Source organism: Epinephelus fuscoguttatus, linkage group LG18 (genome assembly GCF_011397635.1).
Source record: "Epinephelus fuscoguttatus linkage group LG18, E.fuscoguttatus.final_Chr_v1".
In the NCBI taxonomy this organism is placed as follows: Eukaryota; Metazoa; Chordata; class Actinopteri; order Perciformes; family Serranidae; genus Epinephelus; species Epinephelus fuscoguttatus.
In genome coordinates, this window is record NC_064769.1 from 29,956,454 (window position 1) to 29,975,559 (window position 19,106).

Below are 19,106 nucleotides of genomic sequence, written 5' to 3' on the forward strand. Positions count from 1 at the left end.
CAACCATTAAAATAAAATGAACTTAAAATAAAAGCTGAACATCCACTCCTTAGACAGTCTCTTAGTTCAACCAAATGATGAGCACAACTTTTTTTTTTTAGGTTTTTTACCCATCCAAACTTGTCAAGGGACAGTACCCACCTGTCACTCAAAGCGGCCACGCCCTTAATTATAAATAACTATAAGTCTTACTAACATTTAAATTGGTAAATTATATAAATATTCAACCCCTGTGCAGTTGTCATGAACGGGGAAATTGGCTATAGAGACTAAAACTGGTTAGCATTTAAAAACATGGCTGTCTATTGTGATTGACTCACTTCTGAAGCCAGCCTCAAGTGGCCATTTGAAGAACTGTGGTTTTTCGTCCTTCACTTTGACTTCATCTGCCCCTTTGTTGGGACACTGCTGTTAACAATGGCCTTGATTGGCCCCATGGAGCTGCAGCCTCTACTACAATAAATCAAATTAAACCCTTTAACATGAAACTTGCTGCTGCACATAAATCAAATCCATTCAAATTGCATTCAGCTTGAAGGTCATCGCTGTAGCATGAAATATTAAACATGACAGCACACAATCCACAGACAAAGATGGTGCTGTTTACTGGAGAAGCCACTAACAACTAAATCACATCTTGTTGACTGTCATTCAGAGTGAGGGCTCAGCCAGAATAGCAATTATTGCAAAAGTAACTTGAAAAAAAGGCAACGATCAGTAGCCAACAATAAGTCGGACATTGTAACATCATGGTAGTCATATCACAGCCTTGATTTGGCTCTTGCCCTCATCCTACAGTCAGAGCTACGGTGTGAGACTGTTTGTCTTGGCGAGAGACGTCGCTTCTTACTCATCATCTGTGTTTTTCTCTCGGGATAGTGAGAGCATGATGAAAGCCACATCTCGGTCCAAGACTCCATCTGACTCATGGTTAAAATGAATTAATTCCACTTGAAAGTTGTTTTGAAACAGAGCCGTGTTGGTCTTTGCACCTGTGCAAGGAATGAGTTTCTCTCCCGTGTCAAAATTTGACGGCTCTTTATTGTTGCACGTTTGGCAGCCGACCGGTGATGACTCACTCAACATGTCAGTTTCCCTCCAGTCCATGAAGTTACCGCTATGCTTAATAAACAATCAGGGTGTGGGAGACTCACATACTGTGTCAAAACCAGGATCCATGTTTCATTTCACCACAGAAGTATTCTGAGTCACTGAAGTTATGATTATTTTCTGGTTAATATTGCATACTTCTGGGGGACTTGATGTCTTGTCTGCTACAGTCGATGTAAAGTGATATATTTATAGTAGTTGACTAAATATAGTATATCTCATTATGACGACTGTGTTTGCTATCCAAAATACCAAACCTTCTTTGGTTCCAGCTTCTTTTCTCTGTTTTATATCACTATAAATCAAGATGGGTTTTGGACTGTTGGTCGAACAAAACAAGCAAATAAATTACGCTTAAAAATGAGATAAGTCTGTAACATTTCAGCAGGGTAGACTAAGGCTGCTTTCACACCTGCCCTGTTTGGTTCGGTTCAATCGAAGTCAAGTCTTTTTGCCCTCTAAGTGCGGTTTGTTTGGGCAGGTGTGAACACAGCAATCACACTCAGGTGCGCACCAAAATAACTGGACCGAGACCCTCTTGAAGAGGTGGTCTCGGTCTGGTTACAAATGAACTCTGGTGCGGTTCATTAGTGTTGAGAGCATATTCCGACCTGGATCTGAACCAACTGCAGTCACATGACACATTGTTTGGGTTGAACATGAGCATGTTACAGTCCTGGAGGATTATTAATGTGCACCTCCTCCTGTATGCAACAGAATTAGTCCCTGATTCGGACCAAAGCAAGACAACTCTAGATCTGAAAGAACCCGAAGTGTCTGCGGCAATGCTAGTAGCTCTGTGTGGCTGCACAGTTAAGCTAAATGCTAACATCAGCATGCAAACCAGGCCCCCAGGAAGTGAGCTGGGTTTCAAAATCAATAGCATTACTGTAAATCAGTGGATTAATTTTTTTGAGTGTCACAACCCCCGTGAAAAGACTTGTTCCACTATCACGACTTGATCTATTCGGTCCATAAAAAATTGGAAAGTTTACAAGAGTTGCACGCTTAAATCATTTAATCCCTATTCGAGTTAGTGAAGCACGAAACAGGAAGTAGCAGACTTGGCCTGTGGAAGTCTCTACTCCGCCTGCTGTATGAGCCCAGTGATGCAGAAACAGCGCTGATCATTGGGGTAATTTTATACGTGGCAGTTGAACAATTTTGGCTTCACCACTGAGCAACTTGATGTCCCACCTTAAACGCTGCATCCAGGTCTCTTTATACATCCATGATGCTTGTATGCTGACATTAAGCAGATATAATGAACGCCATGTTGTCCATTTTAGTTTTGTCTGTCAGCATGCTAACACTTGCTAACTGTCACTAAACACAAAGTGCAGCTGAGGCTCAGTGGAATGCCATTAGTTCTGCAGATATTTAGTCATAAACCGAAATATTGGTGCTGACGGATAGATAAAGAACTTACCAAAGACATTACAATTAATCATGAGGGGGACATAAATGTCTGCACCAAATTTCATGGCTATCCATCCAACAGTTGTCAAGACACTTCACTTAAGACCACAAATGTCAAACTGGGATTGCCATCTCTAACATGGCTAAAAGCACACAAAGAGAAAAACAGCATCTGGTCAGAAGTGCAGCAACTTAGGCCAACATGTGGGAATATTTTCTTGTGATTAAAAACCAAGGTGTATGCGTTTGTTAAACCTTATATTCTCAGTATTAAAAGAGTATTTTTACCAATGGTATTTTCGTTGGTGACTGACATTTTTCTTTTCTTTTTACCTTTTAGATCAAAGACAGCTTTACCACCAAACTAAAGTATTTGTCATTGAGAAAATGCATTGGTAAAAAAAAAACTCTTTTAAAGAAAATGGATGTGAGGAAACAGTCACCCTAAAGAAACACAGAACTCACAGGGTTTCATCAGTCTGGTATAGTAGTGGATGTACAGTAAAGATTAAATTCAAGGTTTGTGTTGACAGACAAAAAGTTGCAGTCATGCATCAGAGATCATAACTGTCTTCCTCTTTGCTGCAGGTGTACGAGGTGTTCAGTGTGATCCGCGATCTGGGAGCCATCGCCCAGGTGCACGCTGAGAATGGAGACATTGTGGCTGAGGTATGACATCTCACTCTGGGATCTAAAATAGATAGTGACATGACTTCCTGCTGCCTTTAGTATTGTCATCAAAAGGAAAATGCAGCCCTGAGCTTCAAGTGTCCATGTGGTCATCTGGTCATGTGGAACATGCTTGCACCTTTACATGACTCAACATCTCCTCCTCCCACAGTGGTCAGTTTTAGTCTGTGTCTATGTGTGTGTTTATTCAGGAGCAGCACAGGATCCTGGAGCAGGGGATCACTGGGCCTGAGGGACACGTGTTGAGCCACCCTGAGGAGGTGAGACAGAGTTTCAGCCTTGTGGACGTAAACTGACCTGTCTGGGTTTGGGGTGAAAAGCTGGTTTGACTTTGGGGAGTGAGGAATCATCTTTTAGTTATATTTGTCCTGGACCTTTCCAACTTTCACAGCTGTTCGTGTTGCGTTTGACAGTTTTACATTGAAGCCGTGGGTGTCTCCCTGCCTTGGCAAATACGTTAACATCATCTTCAGATTCACCTCAGCCATAGACGCATCACAGATAAAAGCACATCCTTTACATAAATCATTGCTGTTACTCAAGAACATTCAGATGTGGCAACAAAGTAGAGAAAGCAATTTGAAGTTATGACTTACAGCAGCTGTGTTTATGACTAAATCTTATATTTTTCTTATTAAAACAATCCCAATTATTATTATTACTGTTTTTATTATCTACTGCAAGAATTAAATCATCATTACAAATATCAGGGGTAAATTACAGACAAGACACACAGTGTTCTCTCGTCTTGGAACACTCTGTTAATGTTAGTCATTGTACTGTCACAATCCTGTCATCTCACTTTTCAAAATAAATAGCCAAGTTGCTCTTAAGTGTTTTACCTTATTTTTGTTGCTATGGATGGAAAACAGATTGTAAGCACATTAAAGGAAAACGTTCCAACCTGGACCCTATTTTCTCATGTATTTGTTTCTAAGTGACTAACGGGAACAACAAGTTTTGAAATCGGTCCAGTATTGAGCGAGAGTTCTGCAGCCAGCAGCAGCTAGAGAGAGAAGTCTCGTTCTGAAACCTTGCAGACTTTTACACATTATCAAACTCAGCTAAATATACAGCCACGATTATAGAAAATATTTTAGATAACACTGAGATACACTTTCTGTACTCCAGCACAGCAAATTCTTCCCAGCACTCCTCTCTACAGCTCTCCCTTTCATTTTTCTGTAGGGCCTCTTCAAAATATCGTCACACATTACAATCTGATCCTGTCAGTGGCAAAAACAAGTAGTTAGTGGATGTAAGTTGATGGTGCCTAATGCCCCAAGTGGTTATGCTGCAGCCTCTCTCATGGCTACCAGCTGCAGCGCTCCTGCTTCATTCGAGACCAGTTTGTGTGACCAATCTCGTGCGGTATTTTTCACGACATCGTGTGCAATATCACTTTTCAATATCATGTGCAGTAACTCTTATACTTATCTTACTGCTATTGTTACTCTTTAAGGCACTGCTTTTGCTCCTTAGAAGCACTTCTTATCTTGTATATTTTGTCAGATGTTTAATATTATACATTTCTAAAACTGGGCCCAGTGAGTGACTTGGACCAAGGAACCCATTGGTTGTTCTAGTTTTTACTGGTTGTGACTCTAAACTGTAGCTACTATACTTCATGTTACTGTAATTTGAAGCATTCTCTGGCACAAGAATTTCCTTCTGGATAGATGAAGTTCTGTTGAATTGTATTCAAAAACAGTTGTCTCCATTAGTCACTAAAATACTAAAACATTGGATAACAGAGTCCAGCTTGAAAAATACCAAAACTTCCCTTTAAAACATCAACAAACTTTAAGGAATAGTTGGACATTTTGGGAAATATGCTTCCTCGCTTTCCTGCCAAGAGCTAGAAAAGAAGATTGATACCACTCTCATGTCTGTGCAGCAAATATGATGCTTCTACCAGCAGCTGGTTAGCTTAGCTTAGCACAAAGACTTGAATCGGGGGAAACAGCTCGCATGTCTCTGGTTAAAAGTCACAAAATCTATGTTATAAACATGCTTTTAATCTGTACAACAACCAAAGTGTAAAAATGACATGTGGGGTTATATGCAGGCAGTTACTTCCTCCAGCTGTTTTCCTCTGTTTCCAGTCTTTATGCTAAGCTAAACTAGCCAGCTGCTAATCGGTAGCTCTATATCTGCATCACGAACATGAGAGTGGTTTTCATTTTGTCATTTAATCCTTGCAAAGAAAGCAAATACACACACAGCCCAGAATGATGAAGAACTCGGCATAAACCTGCTGTGTTGAAATGATTTCTCAAAGGCTGTGTGTAAGTTGATTTATTAAACTCATTTGTCAGCTCACTTTGAAAGTCTTTAACTCATTTGATCCGTGTGTAGTATAGCCTATGTATAAGTCTGGCAGACCATTAGCTTTAATGTCATCACTCAAAACCCTTACAGCAAGAAGCAAGGGAGGGTGAGAGAAGAAAGAGTATCAAACTAATGCCATTCCTCCACTTTCCATTGTTCCTTCTCTTCTCCAGGTGGAGGCGGAGGCCGTAAACCGCTCTGTGACTGTGGCCAATCAGACCAACTGCCCTCTCTATGTCACCAAGGTGATGAGCAAGAGTGCTGCTGATGTCATCGCCCAGGCCAGGAAGAAGGGTGAGACTCAAAAAAAGACATGCATCTGCTCTTGCTAACTATAAAGGGACAGTACACCCAAAATCAAAAACACATATTTTTGCTCATACCTGTTATTTATTTATCAGTTTAGATTGTTTTGGTGTGAGTTGCATAGTGTTGGAGATATGATGCAGACATGTTACCAAAATGTCTGTCTGAACAGGTGTGTCTTTAGCTGGCTTTTAAAGGTAACCACAGAGTCAGCAGATTGTAAGGAAGCAGGCAGAGCGTTCCAAAATCACCACGTGTCTTATGGCGAGTGCGAGCGACAGACAAAACATAAATGGGAGCCTGACCGTGTGATGCTCTATAGGTAAGAATGAGAATTTTGAACTGGATTCTAAAACAGGGAGCCACTGAAGGGATTTTAGTATAGGTCTGTGGATTATCTTGAGTAAGCTATCAGGATTTCTGTAAAGCAACATTGCTGTTGAGTTTTTCAACTGTATTTTTGTGCTTGAGCACCACAAGCCGAGTGACATGTGGTTACATTGTATTGAAGAGAAGGCAGACATCTCTACGGACAGTTTCTCAACACTCGGCAACTTTCGCCAAAACAATCTGAACTGATTAAAAGCACTATAGGTAAGAGAAAAAATATGTATTTTTGGGGTGAACTGTCCCTTAAATCAAAATTTGCTGCACATTTGTCTCTATTTTAGTGCCCCCTTTTCCCAAACCAGAAACCACAGAGATGAGACTTGAAATGAAACCTCAGTCTACCCCACTAACACTGACATAAATACTTCATTTGTGGAGTCCCACAAGTCTGTTTAGGGTTTGGACCAGTAAACCCCTACTTACTCACAATTACTCTAGCTGCTCAGCTCTAATCAGACGTGTTGTGCTGTGCTCACACAGTAGATCTTTACAGAAAACAGAGACAGTAAAACCGACACAAACAAGCACAAACAGGAAACATTGCAACAGCCCATTTAACGAGCGCGAAACAAACTCCAGGAGCGTAGTATCTGGTGTTATAATGGGATCTGACTTTCAGGCACTGTGGTCTATGGAGAGCCAATTACCGCTAGCTTGGGAACAGACGGTTCTCACTATTGGAGCAAGAACTGGGCCAAGGCTGCTGCCTACGTCACCTCCCCTCCTCTGAGCCCCGACCCAACCACACCAGACTATCTCAACTCCCTGCTCTCCTGGTAAGGGGATGATGCAACCAATCACACTGGATATAGTGAAATTATATAATTGGATTTGGTGTTACAACATAATTGTCTCTACAATGAAAACCTCTTTTCTCTTTCTCCACTTTGACCTACGTGTAGTGGTGACCTGCAGGTGACAGGAAGCGCACACTGTCCCTTTAACACTGCCCAGCGTGCCGTGGGCAAAGACGACTTCAGCTTGATTCCTGAGGGCGTCAACGGCACTGAGGAGAGGATGTCTATCATCTGGGACAAGTGTGTGGTACGTATATTTATACCTTCATTTTTCAAATGAAGAAAATGTAAAAATGACTGTGTGCATAATATATAACCAAGAAACAAAAACCATGCACACATTAAAGTGTACATTGCTCCAAAACAATCAACATATCCAAAATTATGTAATACTAAAAAACACAATAGCCCACACTGAGCAGGACTGACTGAATAAAAAAATGCACGAAGAAGAATGGCATGGAGAGGATCGGCAGAACAAGCGAGAGCAGTTAAAAGTCGGAGAGCAAAACCTGTACTCACTCTGAGCTCTGATTAATTTCAGGTGACAGGTAAGATGGACGAAAACCAGTTTGTGGCGGTGACCAGCACCAACGCCGCCAAGATCTTCAACCTGTACCCCCGCAAGGGTCGTATCGCCGTGGGTTCAGACGCCGACCTGGTGCTGTGGGATCCAGACATCACGAAGATCATCTCTGCCAAGAGCCACAACTCGGTACCAACTTCACTCATAACTTCATAACTGATAATATTTACCCATTAGTAAGGCCCTGATCACACAGGAAGCGTTTTGTAGGTTGCAAAACGCAAGGCGCACTGGTGGCATTTTTAATTGAATGCCACGAGTAAAAATAACACTTGCTGCGCCTTTTTATTGTTGCCAGGCAACTGCCCCATCACGTCCTTGCACTAACCTTCCCATGTTATCAATCTACCATTGTTTTTCTCTTACAGTAATCAGTAGCTAGCTCCTAAAATGTTGAGGCACAGGGTACTTGCTGTAGCTCTGGTTGAGGGTGAGAGGCTGTCAGTAAATAGTTTGTTGGTCACAGGGAAACCGAGATCTGTGTGGGTACATGAGACCCTAAATAGAAAAGGAGGATGACTGAGGGGCAGTTTGACAACCTGCTGTCTATTGTCAGCCCGTATAGCTCTGGATATCCAGCAACCGCTACCACCAGTTTCTCTTCGATTGCTTGCCAACTGTAAGCTAGTTGTCAAGACCACCACAGAAGGCCCGCCTCTCAAATGGAAAAAAAAGATGACGCGGAGCACTTTTCCGCTTTGAGTTGAAGTTTTTTCAAAATGAGGAGTTTATAGCGCTCTGACAAAAACGCCAGGCACCTAGAGCGCAGAAATGCGAGGCGCTGGGGGGGGCCAAAGTCAGGGAGTATAAAATTCTACCCATAGTGGCTAATCTAGTGGATAATCTCTATCAGCATATCTGCATATGTATGTAGCATCTGTAGGCAGAGGTACAAGATCTTGATATTGAAAGCATTCTGGTTTTTATTTGCAGCCTGAGTATTGATCAGTCATGATTGAGTGTGCGTCTAGGGAACAGAAGAGGCAGAGCGCTTTGGCCGAAGTGTAATCTCGGAACACACCAGCTATAGTCTGATGACGATTTAGTTATTTTTTTCTAATTCATCCGCATTGATATGCAGACATCTGATATTTTGCAATCAGCTGAACTGTTGTCCAGACCTGTCTCAAGTTGCTAATCAAACTGTAATCGATGAGCAGTGCACGGAAGAGGAAGTCTTGGCCCAGATATCTGCTGGTTACACCGGATCTCCAGGAATATTAGCTGTTGCCCCCAGAAGCATCATCATTGGCAGCCGATAGTGGATGGGATCAGAGGTTGCTTCTGGACTCATCAGGTTACTGGTGTCGTAAATGAAGACAGTACTCTACAGTAGTAGCCGAAATGAAAATATAAAACTTCATTTATACATCACCCTTGAAGCAGAGATGCAGCTCAAAGTGCTTCATAACACAGGATTTAAATGAGTTAACACGATAAATCAGAACACTCAAACAATGATCAACAAATCTTCGAACAATTCAGACAATAAAGTGAAAATATCCATCATGTCAAATGATTTCTGTCCCAGAATCTTTATTAAAAAAAACTATTTCAAGAACTTTCTAGAAATGTCTGTCTTACAAAAGATAAGAAAGAGACTGTTTGGGCTGCTCGTTAGCTCACCTGATAGAGCAGAAGCAGCATGTACAAAAGCTTTTTCCTTGCCACAGCAGTTGCAGGTTTGATTCCATCCAGCCCTTCACGCCAAAACAATTATCTGCTCAATTAAAGGCAAAAAAGACTTAAAAATATCTTAAAACAAAAAAGATAGAGACTTCTTGGTGAAAAAAAAAACTTCACGTAAAAATGTCTTTATGGACTTGGCTTTGTGCCTCGGGACATTGTCAAGTTAACACAGGGGAGGATCTACCTCAAACTGCCGCCATGAAGTTGGAATCACACTGTTGGCTGTGTCCACTATTCCGATGATCAGTGGTTCGATCCCTGGCTCATCCTGTCCTATGTGGAAGTATCCTTGGGCAAGATACTGAACCACAAAGTGCTCCTGATGTGTGTGAGAGTGTGTGAATGCTTACTGAGTAGAAGGTGGCACCTTGTATAGTAGCTTCAGCCACCAGTGTGTGTGAATGGGTGAATGTGATGTAGTGTAAAAGACATTTGAGTGGTCAGAAGACTAGAAAGGTGCTATACAAGTGCAGTCCATTTACCATTATTGTATGATGCAGCGTTAAGAAAGTAAAAACCCCTTTTCAATGTCTTAAAAATACCAAGCAAGTAAGTGATTCTACATAAAATACATCTTAGATTCTTAAAAAACCCAATTTATTAATTAAATAAAAATGTATTCTAGTATCTGATAATGATTAATAATAAGAATAAAGTTAATATATTTGATGACAGCCAGAGCAGCAGGTTTATTAGTGCATTTTTGTTGTGAGGCTGTTGTGTGACTGTTGAACAGGGTGTGGGCCTCACACAGCGTCAAGGGAGTGATGTCATCCTTAAAATCTGCCAGAGAACTGGAACACATAGTTTCTGATTGTTAGCAGGCGGATCACTGAGTATGTATGTATCTGTGTGTGTGTGTGTGTGTGTGTGTGTGTGTGTGTGTGTAAGAGAGACACAGAGACCATTGCTATGTATGTTCTTGAAGTCTGTTTGCTTAAGCCTGTCATGTTCTTTGGTTTCTTTTTATTCCGCTTGGTCAGAATAACGACGGGACTAATGTTCATGGGAGAAACTGCTCGTGTGTGTGTGTGTGTGTGTGTGTGTGTGTGTGTGTGTGTGTGTGTGTGTGTGTGTGTGTGAGACAGGATAGCCCAGCCCCCTGGTGATCTCATTTCAGGCTCTCACAGTCCACCAGATTGCCATGACCTCAGCTTTAGCTCCAGTAGCTTTTAGGAGAGAGCAGTCATACAGCTTCCAAATTCGTCACACAGCAACTTCCCCACCCTCCTTGTCCACACACTCACACACACCCAAACACCCAAACCACTTGTACGACCCCGCTTCTTCTTCTTCTTCTTCTTCTTCCTCTGGCCTGAGAACTCAGGCCTCTGTGCCACATCACTTGTATTTGCCCGACGATTGGCTTTGCTCTCTTTATTAGCATTAGCAGCCAGAGGGAGCGCTTTCAACTCTAAATCAGTTAAGCTCCTTTCACAAGTGCACTTTAATCCATAAATATTCTGGCAGTTTTACACGGCGGCATCATGTGTGAACACAAACTGGAGGTCCGTCAGCATCGCTCTGGCAAATTTCCAGAGACAGACCGAGTGAGATTTTCATAAATCCGTGAATCAAAGCGGCAACATTCCCACATACAGCATGTGCTACAGGGAGGTTACATCATCTCATGATGGGGGGAAATCAGCTGGAGAAGATGAATCATTGGATCTCTGCTTTGAAGGTCTTTCTGCAATGATTTGATATATCTGCATCGGTTGTTTGAGGTACAAGCAGCTGCAGTACAACATCACAGGAGCACAGCTGTCGGTTGGCAGACGAGAGCCTCAACCTGCCTTAGATTTTAAAAACACTCTTTATGACATGCTTTATCTTCAGTGGAGAAAGCCAAGACACTGCAAAAATGATTACATCAATATATCAGTGTTGGGGTTTAAGCCAGGGCAGACCTTTAAAACTTGAACGCTGCGTAGGATCAAGACCTTTGACTGTTCACGACACCTGTACCAAAGATAAACAACAGGTTTTATGACAGTCAGACAGATGCTCATGGATTTACGTCCAGATCTCCACCAGGCAACGCTCTTCTTTGGCAAAACTGTTGCTTCCTATTGGTCAATAGCAGAAACATTTTGGGGACATTCCTCATTGGCTTAGGTTACAATATCCACGGAGTTCAGTTTGGACAAACCATCATTGATTTATGGCCAAATTTTGCGAAAAACCTGGTGGCACCCCCTATGGAGCAATTTCACATTTATTTAACACACGTGGTTCAACATAATGGTTTAACATCTTCTGCAACTTTTGTAATAAATTAACAAAAAAAATTCTGATTTATAGTCTGATTTGTGACATGTCATGCCCATTTTTGTGCACACCGCCTCTGAAGTTCATCAGCCAATGTTTTTAAAATCCACTGAGACATCAACAAGCCTTTAATAAGGTTTCAGCCCTTCTTGTTTGAGCCCCTAATTAAATGCGTAAAGTCAAATAACTACTTGAAAAACTTGAAAACAATAAAACAATTAATGTGAATAATTACATTCAAGATTTCTAATCATATATATGACTTTAGGGTCACCCCCAGAAAATCACATTTTGAAGGTTTTATTGAGCTGACGACTATGTTTGGCTTCGTAAGCAATATATCAGACAAATTAACATTGATAAAGTAGTACCATTAGGCACAGTAGAATGGGACACATCCAAACTTAGATTCGGCCATGTTTCTTGGACTTCCGTAACACAAAGAGGGGTTACAACTAAACATGACAGCTTATTTTGCTTGTAAGAGCCAGAGCTATGCGTATGTTGTCTGAGGGTTAGATACATAAATCAGTTTATCAGTAAGCCTCAATTAATCATTAACATTTAACCATATCAGTCCAACCACTGGGACTGATATGGTCGAATGACATCATTTTTGGCATTTTCACACAAATTTGGCAGAGAGAATAAACTTCCTTTCATCTTTAAAATGAATTTTTAAAATCAATAATTGAGGCAGCCTCAGTGAGAATTCAGAACACTCCTATTCTGTATCGTCCTCCTCTTCCAACTGGTGATGTATAAAACATCTATCAAGAGAGCTACATGAAGTGTGATGTGTGAACAGACTTGCAATGAGGGGGTTGCGTGAACAGGTTTTTAGTCAGTCCTGTGAATCTAGTGTGTGAGTGAAGTGAGTTCATTTACATCTGACGGTGGAGATCAGAAACAAAAACGTCTAACCTGAAATGAATCATAAACTCATGTAAACTGAATTTATTCACCTTTTTTGATATGAAATTAAGTCACAAAGTGAAGAGTAGAGTCTTGGTGTAATTTCTTTGCATATACATATATATGTATAGACCATTTTACAGTCTGCAAACAATAGCCCCTTTCACGGCACCTGTTCAGAGTGGGAATATCACGCCATTATGCTGCCTCGCCATTTTTTGTACAAGGTATTATTGTGAAATTGGGGGAAGAGTGGTCTCACCCTTAAGCCGCCACAGGAGGTAGTGACAGCACCAAAATGATATCTGTATAAACAGGACAGCCTGCCACAGGATCATGGGTGGCACAGGTTTTACATTTTGCACCGTGGGAAATTTAAAAAGTTGCTGTTAGCAGTTAGCGGCTAACTCAAAGAAGAAGAACAAAGGCTCTAAATGTCTGCAAATTGGGGAAGTGCTGAGGTAGCTCCTTACCCTCTTAGCAGGGGATGAGATCAGCAGTCATATAACAGGGATGGTAAATGTTGTTATTGACACATTAATGCTGTTGTTGTTGTTTAGAAAGCCCTGCCAACATGCATGTTTTATGTCACACTTGAGGCCAACGCTATTGTGTTACATGTCACACCCGTCACACCTCTTTTGATTCCGCAGTGTATAATCGCACACTGGAGCGGAATGATGTCGTCGTCGTTTGGTTCTGTGTAAAAAATGCAAAGGTGGTATAAAGAAGTGACTTTGTGGCACAGTCTTTGTGTAAAAAGGGCTAATGCTTGTGGGAATAGAGAGGCAAACCACACATATTTTTTGGGGATGTCACAAGCTACACCAAATCTGGGAAAATTGGAATGTTACAGTTAAAGACATTCTAGGATGTGCAGTACCTAATAACTTCAAAATTAAGTACCTTGGATATACAAATGATTGTGTCGTGGATTATGATACTGTAGATACTTGGCTAAGATGTTATTGATCACAAGCAAGAAGGCAACAACAAGGAATAAGCACAAGACTGAATCCCCTACTATAGAACAAAAGGTGGACATTATAAGAGAGATTTGTGCTATGAAAAAAATGACCTGTCAGCTTAGAGTGAGAGAAAATGTTTTTGTTTGTAAAAGGAAGAAATGGATGATTTATGACACAGTAGAAAAAACATCTGGACTAACTGATACATGAACTTCAAGATACTGGACACAGATATGACATGTGTTACCATGACTATTAGTTTTTACCTTTACCTTCCTGATTGTGCGAAGAATGTTGTGAGTTGTTACGAAAGATACATATGGTCGAACACACAAACTAAAACTCAATTAACATTAAAGTATAAGAAAATAAAATAAAAAAGGGCTAATGATGACGTACCAAAGGCTGGGCATGCAGTATGGTAATGGAAGTGTGGTAGAGTGCAATAGCTTGTCAAGCAGGGGCATGAAGCACCAAAGATTGCGGATGCTACCAAAGCATATTGACAAATAGTGTGTCCAACTTCCAGATCAAGTCGCCCAATAATCAGTGGCCAGATATATACATACATGTGGTGGAGACGTGTAGCGTGTACATCAACAACACAATACAAGCATACAAGTCACAAGATGCTTATGCCTATGCAATCTGTGGTCATGTACAGAATGTCAGATTTCATGACACAGACTCAGAGTTATGTATCTTGAAATCAAGAATCTTCCCAAGCCAAAGAGGACACTAGACCACATTGTACGAAGCTTGTGTCAAACAGAAAGGTTCAGAGCTCGGCGGTACAGTTGTTAGGCAAACATGAATTCTGCTTCTGTTTCACTGTAACAGAAGAATTTTTGATCGTGTACTCAGTGTAGTGTCAACACATTAAAAAGGCTGCAGTCATAGATGTCGCTGGGGTCTCAGTTTAACGATGGCCTGTGTTAACTTGTGACTTTCAGCTGAATGCATCCGTGGTAGCTCGTAAATGGTTGGCGTCAATAATAAACACAGATGAGTGTGTATTTAAAATTGATTAAAATAAAATTGAAGGCATTTTGTTGGTGTTTCTGACAACTGTTGTCACTATGAGTAACCACAACTCAATAGGCTGGGTCACTAGTTAACACGGCCACTCGTTAAGCCGAAACACCTGTTACTCTGAAACTGTTGTGATCCTGAACTTGAGTCTGCTGCAACAAACAGATATTTTAATGCTGGAAACACTTTCAATACAATGTTTACCTTTACCTTCTCCTCTACAGACTGTGGAGTACAACATCTTCGAGGGCACAGAGGTGCGCGGCGGGCCTCTGGTGGTCATCAGCCAGGGCAAGATCGTCTTGGAGGAAGGGAACCTCCACACCACAGAGGGCTCGGGACGCTTCGTAGCCCGCAAACCTTTCCCTGACTACGTCTACAAGAGGATAAAGGCTCGCAGCAGGGTACAGTGCTGATTCTTTTTGCTCTGCTAGTATCTGTGTTTAATTATTTTAGCTGATTCCATATTGGCAACTCATTAAACAGCCGCTTGTGCAAAGTTTGTCCAGTGAAGTTGTGATTGTTGACAGGGAGGCTCCACACCCAGCTTTTTTTATTATGATTGATTGTTTTGTGGAAAGCTGGAGCGATGATGCAGCTCATTACAGATCGGCCCCAAACTTGGAATAACTCCTTGTCCGTTTTCATTGCTTTGAGTGTTGTGTCTGTTTTCTTTTTAAAATGCAGCTGGCTGAGCTGAGGGGCGTACCCAGAGGACTGTACGACGGTCCGGTCTGCGAGGTGTCAGTCACACCTAAAACTATGACTCCTGCCTCCTCTGCTAAGACCTCACCTGCCAAGCAGCCCAACCAGCCCGTCCGTAATCTGCACCAGTCTGGTTTCAGTCTATCTGGTCAGTGCAAACATTAGTCCATAATCACTGTGTTAACTTGTTTCCCTCTCAAAGTGAATAAATCCTAATGTTTAATGGTGCCGCACTCTAACCTTCTGCTAACAGCTAACTGAAGCTTCACGTAAAACATCAACTCCTCAGCTCGAGATGAGCCAGAGCCTTTAGAAATAAAGCACCAGTGCTTCTTCTTGATTTATTTCATTAACACAATACTAAGTTTAACTATTTTATAATTGTTGTTGATTGTAACAGTATTTAATCTTTATTATGGCATTGCTTTACTTACATTTATTGTATCAGTACTTTACTGAAACAGTGCTTCGTTTAATTTCATTATAACTGTTAATTCTAACAGTACTTTAACTTTATTATAACAATACTTTTTAACTTTATTATAGCAGTACTTCATTTAACTTTATTTAACAGTATTTTGTACAATTTACTATAACAGTATTTTATTTAACTTTATTGTAACAGTTCTTTACTAAAACACTGCTTCGTTTAACTTCATTATAACTATCGTTTATTGTAACAGTACTTTATTTAACTTTATCATAACAATACTTTATTAACTGTTATAGCAGTGCTTTATTTGCCTTTATAATAGTACTTTAACTTTACTGTAAAGGTACTTTATTTGATATTATTGTAACAGTTCTTAATGTAACTTTTATTATAACAGTACTTTATTTGCTTCATGATAGTACCTTCATTTTTTATAACAGTACCTTTAACTTTATTCTAATAATACTTTATTGTAACGGTACTTTATTTAACTTAATTGTAACAGTACTTTATTTAACTTTATTTTGATAATAATTTATTGTAACAGTACTTTATTCGCCTTATATTACTTTAATTTTATTGTAACAGTTATTTATTTAACTTAATTAAAACAGTATTTTATTTTACTTTATTTTAACAGTACTTTATTTTCTTTCTTGTAATAAGTTCATTAAGTAGTTTATTATTTCAGTAGCCTACAGTAGTTTAGAGGAGATTTTTAAAATATCGAAATATATACAGTATATGCCCATACAGTCTAAAAATATTTATCATTTTGTTATTTGCCATATCGTCCAGCTCTATTTATAAGTAAGAAGCATAAAATCTTCAACACTGGAAAAGGGGTATTCTCCTACTGTTGACTGTGTCATAGCTCTATGTTCTTTGTGTTTATGCTAGCAATATGTTGTTACGTTGGAGTGGAAGGGTGAAATGGTCGACGACAGACTACGACACTACGACACTGAAGGATCTAACAGTGGGGGGGTTTAAACACAACACAAAATGAACCACAGCCAAAAATCTTTGCATGAACTACTAATTAAAAATCTTATACTTAGAATCAATAATACTGTTGTTGAGGATCGATACAGTATCATCAAACGTAATATCGCAATTCTCGAGTGTATCAATACTTCCTTATACCCCTGCTTTTGAGCAGTGCTGCTACTCGATACCATAGACATCCATAAATTCAGCTGCGCTCAGCATTCAGCACCAGGTCTAGTCTAAACACAACTTTGAACAGCCAACCCTCTTTTTGATCTCACAGGTGCTCAGATTGACGACAACATTCCTCGCCGGAACACCCAGCGTATCGTGGCGCCACCAGGCGGCAGGGCCAACATCACCAGCCTGGGTTAGAGGTCCGCCCCTTGGCCGCTGAGGAGGAAACAAAGGTCTGAGGAAGGACGGCCTACAGGAGCTGAGGGGTCAAGAAAACCCACGTCACGACACCAGGAGCCAAACCCCTTCGCAGCACCCGACCAGGCCATCCGTCAGCCTCGATCTTTCACCTCCTCCTTCGCCGCTTTTCACATACCCACTCTCCTCCTCCCCAAAAGCCCGACCCTAGAGGACACAGTTAGAAACAAAAAAAAAAGGTCTGCCTCATATGATTTAAAAAAAAGAGAAAAAATGAAACACTCCTTATTTGAGCACTTTTGACTGCATTATTTTGTTTTTTTTATACCGTCTTTTCTCCCTGCCATATTTCCTTCTGATGTTTGTTTTACTGTTGTTTTAATAGAGGGATCCAGTGAGACTAAACTGAAGTAACACAGTTAAGAGAAGAGGAACATTTCATGCAGGATGTCCATAATATTTCCATTCTGTCTTGTCATTTTTGAAGCCGTTTAAATGGCTTACGGTTATTAAACCAGTATTGTTGTCTTCTTTTCTTGTTTCTCCTGAATAGGCCGAACACTAGGCTGCTTTAAATCTAACAGTCTTATAGTTAATTCAGCCGAAAAGAATCAAACACTTCTTTCAAGCTGTCTGTGATTTGTATTATGTTGCATTTCAGTTGCTTCACTTTCCAGTGCATCGCCATCTGTCACACACTCCTGCAGTCAGTACCCAATTGATAATTCGCCAGGATGACGGCCTTAACGGTTCGAAAAGTTGAACAGATCTTTTATTAGAGTTATTGACTCTGGCTGCACTGGCTCTCATCTCATGTTTTCCCACCTGTGGCTTTGCTAAGGTACATAAGTAAGAAACCATATTCCATATTTTGGCAGCTGCCTTAGAGCTTGTGAGTCTTGCGGAGCAGAAGGAGCTTTGGCAGGTAGTAAATAGAGCTTTATGCCTCATCTGAGTGTGGAGAGGGAGAATTGATGGAAGGATTTAGGGAGGAAAAGGAAAGTTGTACTTGCTGTCATTTGAAACTCAACCTTTCCTTGCCTTATTGACTCTTAATGCCGTCCTTTTAGAAAACTTCACCACGCAGCTACATACTTTCCGGTTTGTTTGCATTCCTGTGAATCATAAAGGTCCACTTTTCTTTTTTTGTTTGTTAATTAAACGCTGTCAACACAGCCATCATCACCAACCAGTGCATTTACATACAGAATGTTTCTCCTCCTCCAAATGTGACTGTTTTATACTCATCGAAATCCCTCTTTCTTTTCTACTCTTTATGTGCCTGAACCCACAGAAGTTGTACTGATAGTTTTAAAAAATGTTTCTTGTTTTGTTATTCTTATTGAGGTAAGTGAAGGATGTAAGATAAAAAAAAGAAAAGATGTAAAATAGCCAGGATTAACCGATTCAAAGGTGCCAGACTTTGCGCTTTCGTAGGGCCTATTCTGCCGGTAGAGCCCCTGTAAAGACGAAAAAATGCTCGATATCTTGAAATGTTCTAATGTTTTAGAGTTTTTAACTTGTTGTCAAACTGCTTTTTAGTGTCATTCTGTAACTAGGTGCCTAAGGGCTGAGCACTATTGATTTACGCTTGAAAGTAGACATGAGCTAATGTACTTCTGAATAGTGTGCAGTGTTGATGTGTGAGGGATGGGACACGCGCAGCAGCAGGCTCCTGTACAGCACTCTGAACTGCTGTGGATGTGACATCGCTCAGGGCCGTGCTGAGCGCTCATACACTCTTTTTTTTTTGTGCATGATCTGGTTTTCATTAAGCCAAGCAACTGATTTCCTGTGTTAGTTCTTATGTCAATGAGGTCTTGGCCACTACTCACCATCCCTCTGCAGCCGTTTACTTCCCCATGACTCAACACGGAGCAACGAGCTCACCCTGACACGGACATAGGGGCCAGTTACTTCAATCTAGAGTAAGAAATTAGACTTAAACAACAGGCTTACTCACACATATACATTCACGCATACATACATATATAATGTAGATACAGACGACACCACCTCTGTTTGTGCTTTCAACCCCAGTTGTTTCACACTCCCTCCCCTCTGATCTAACTGGGAGCCTATAGAAGGCAAAGTCTGTC

At 40.7% G+C, this 19,106-nt stretch overlaps 1 protein-coding gene across 2 annotated transcripts in view; it reads left to right on the forward strand.

Annotated features, from left to right (window-relative positions):
- dpysl2b (dihydropyrimidinase like 2b) overlaps positions 1-18,904 on the forward strand; it is a 49,413-nt gene extending 30,509 nt beyond the window's left edge. For both annotated transcript variants that reach the window (XM_049603496.1, XM_049603497.1), the window contains exons 6-14: positions 3,118-3,198; positions 3,411-3,479; positions 5,724-5,844; positions 6,866-7,022; positions 7,149-7,290; positions 7,588-7,758; positions 14,729-14,908; positions 15,192-15,357; positions 16,916-18,904. In XM_049603496.1, the coding sequence (XP_049459453.1) occupies positions 3,118-3,198; positions 3,411-3,479; positions 5,724-5,844; positions 6,866-7,022; positions 7,149-7,290; positions 7,588-7,758; positions 14,729-14,908; positions 15,192-15,357; positions 16,916-17,007 (1,179 nt within the window). In that variant the 3' untranslated portion in view covers positions 17,008-18,904. The remainder of the gene's footprint in view (positions 1-3,117; positions 3,199-3,410; positions 3,480-5,723; positions 5,845-6,865; positions 7,023-7,148; positions 7,291-7,587; positions 7,759-14,728; positions 14,909-15,191; positions 15,358-16,915) is intronic.
- Positions 18,905-19,106: the final 202 nt, after the last annotated feature.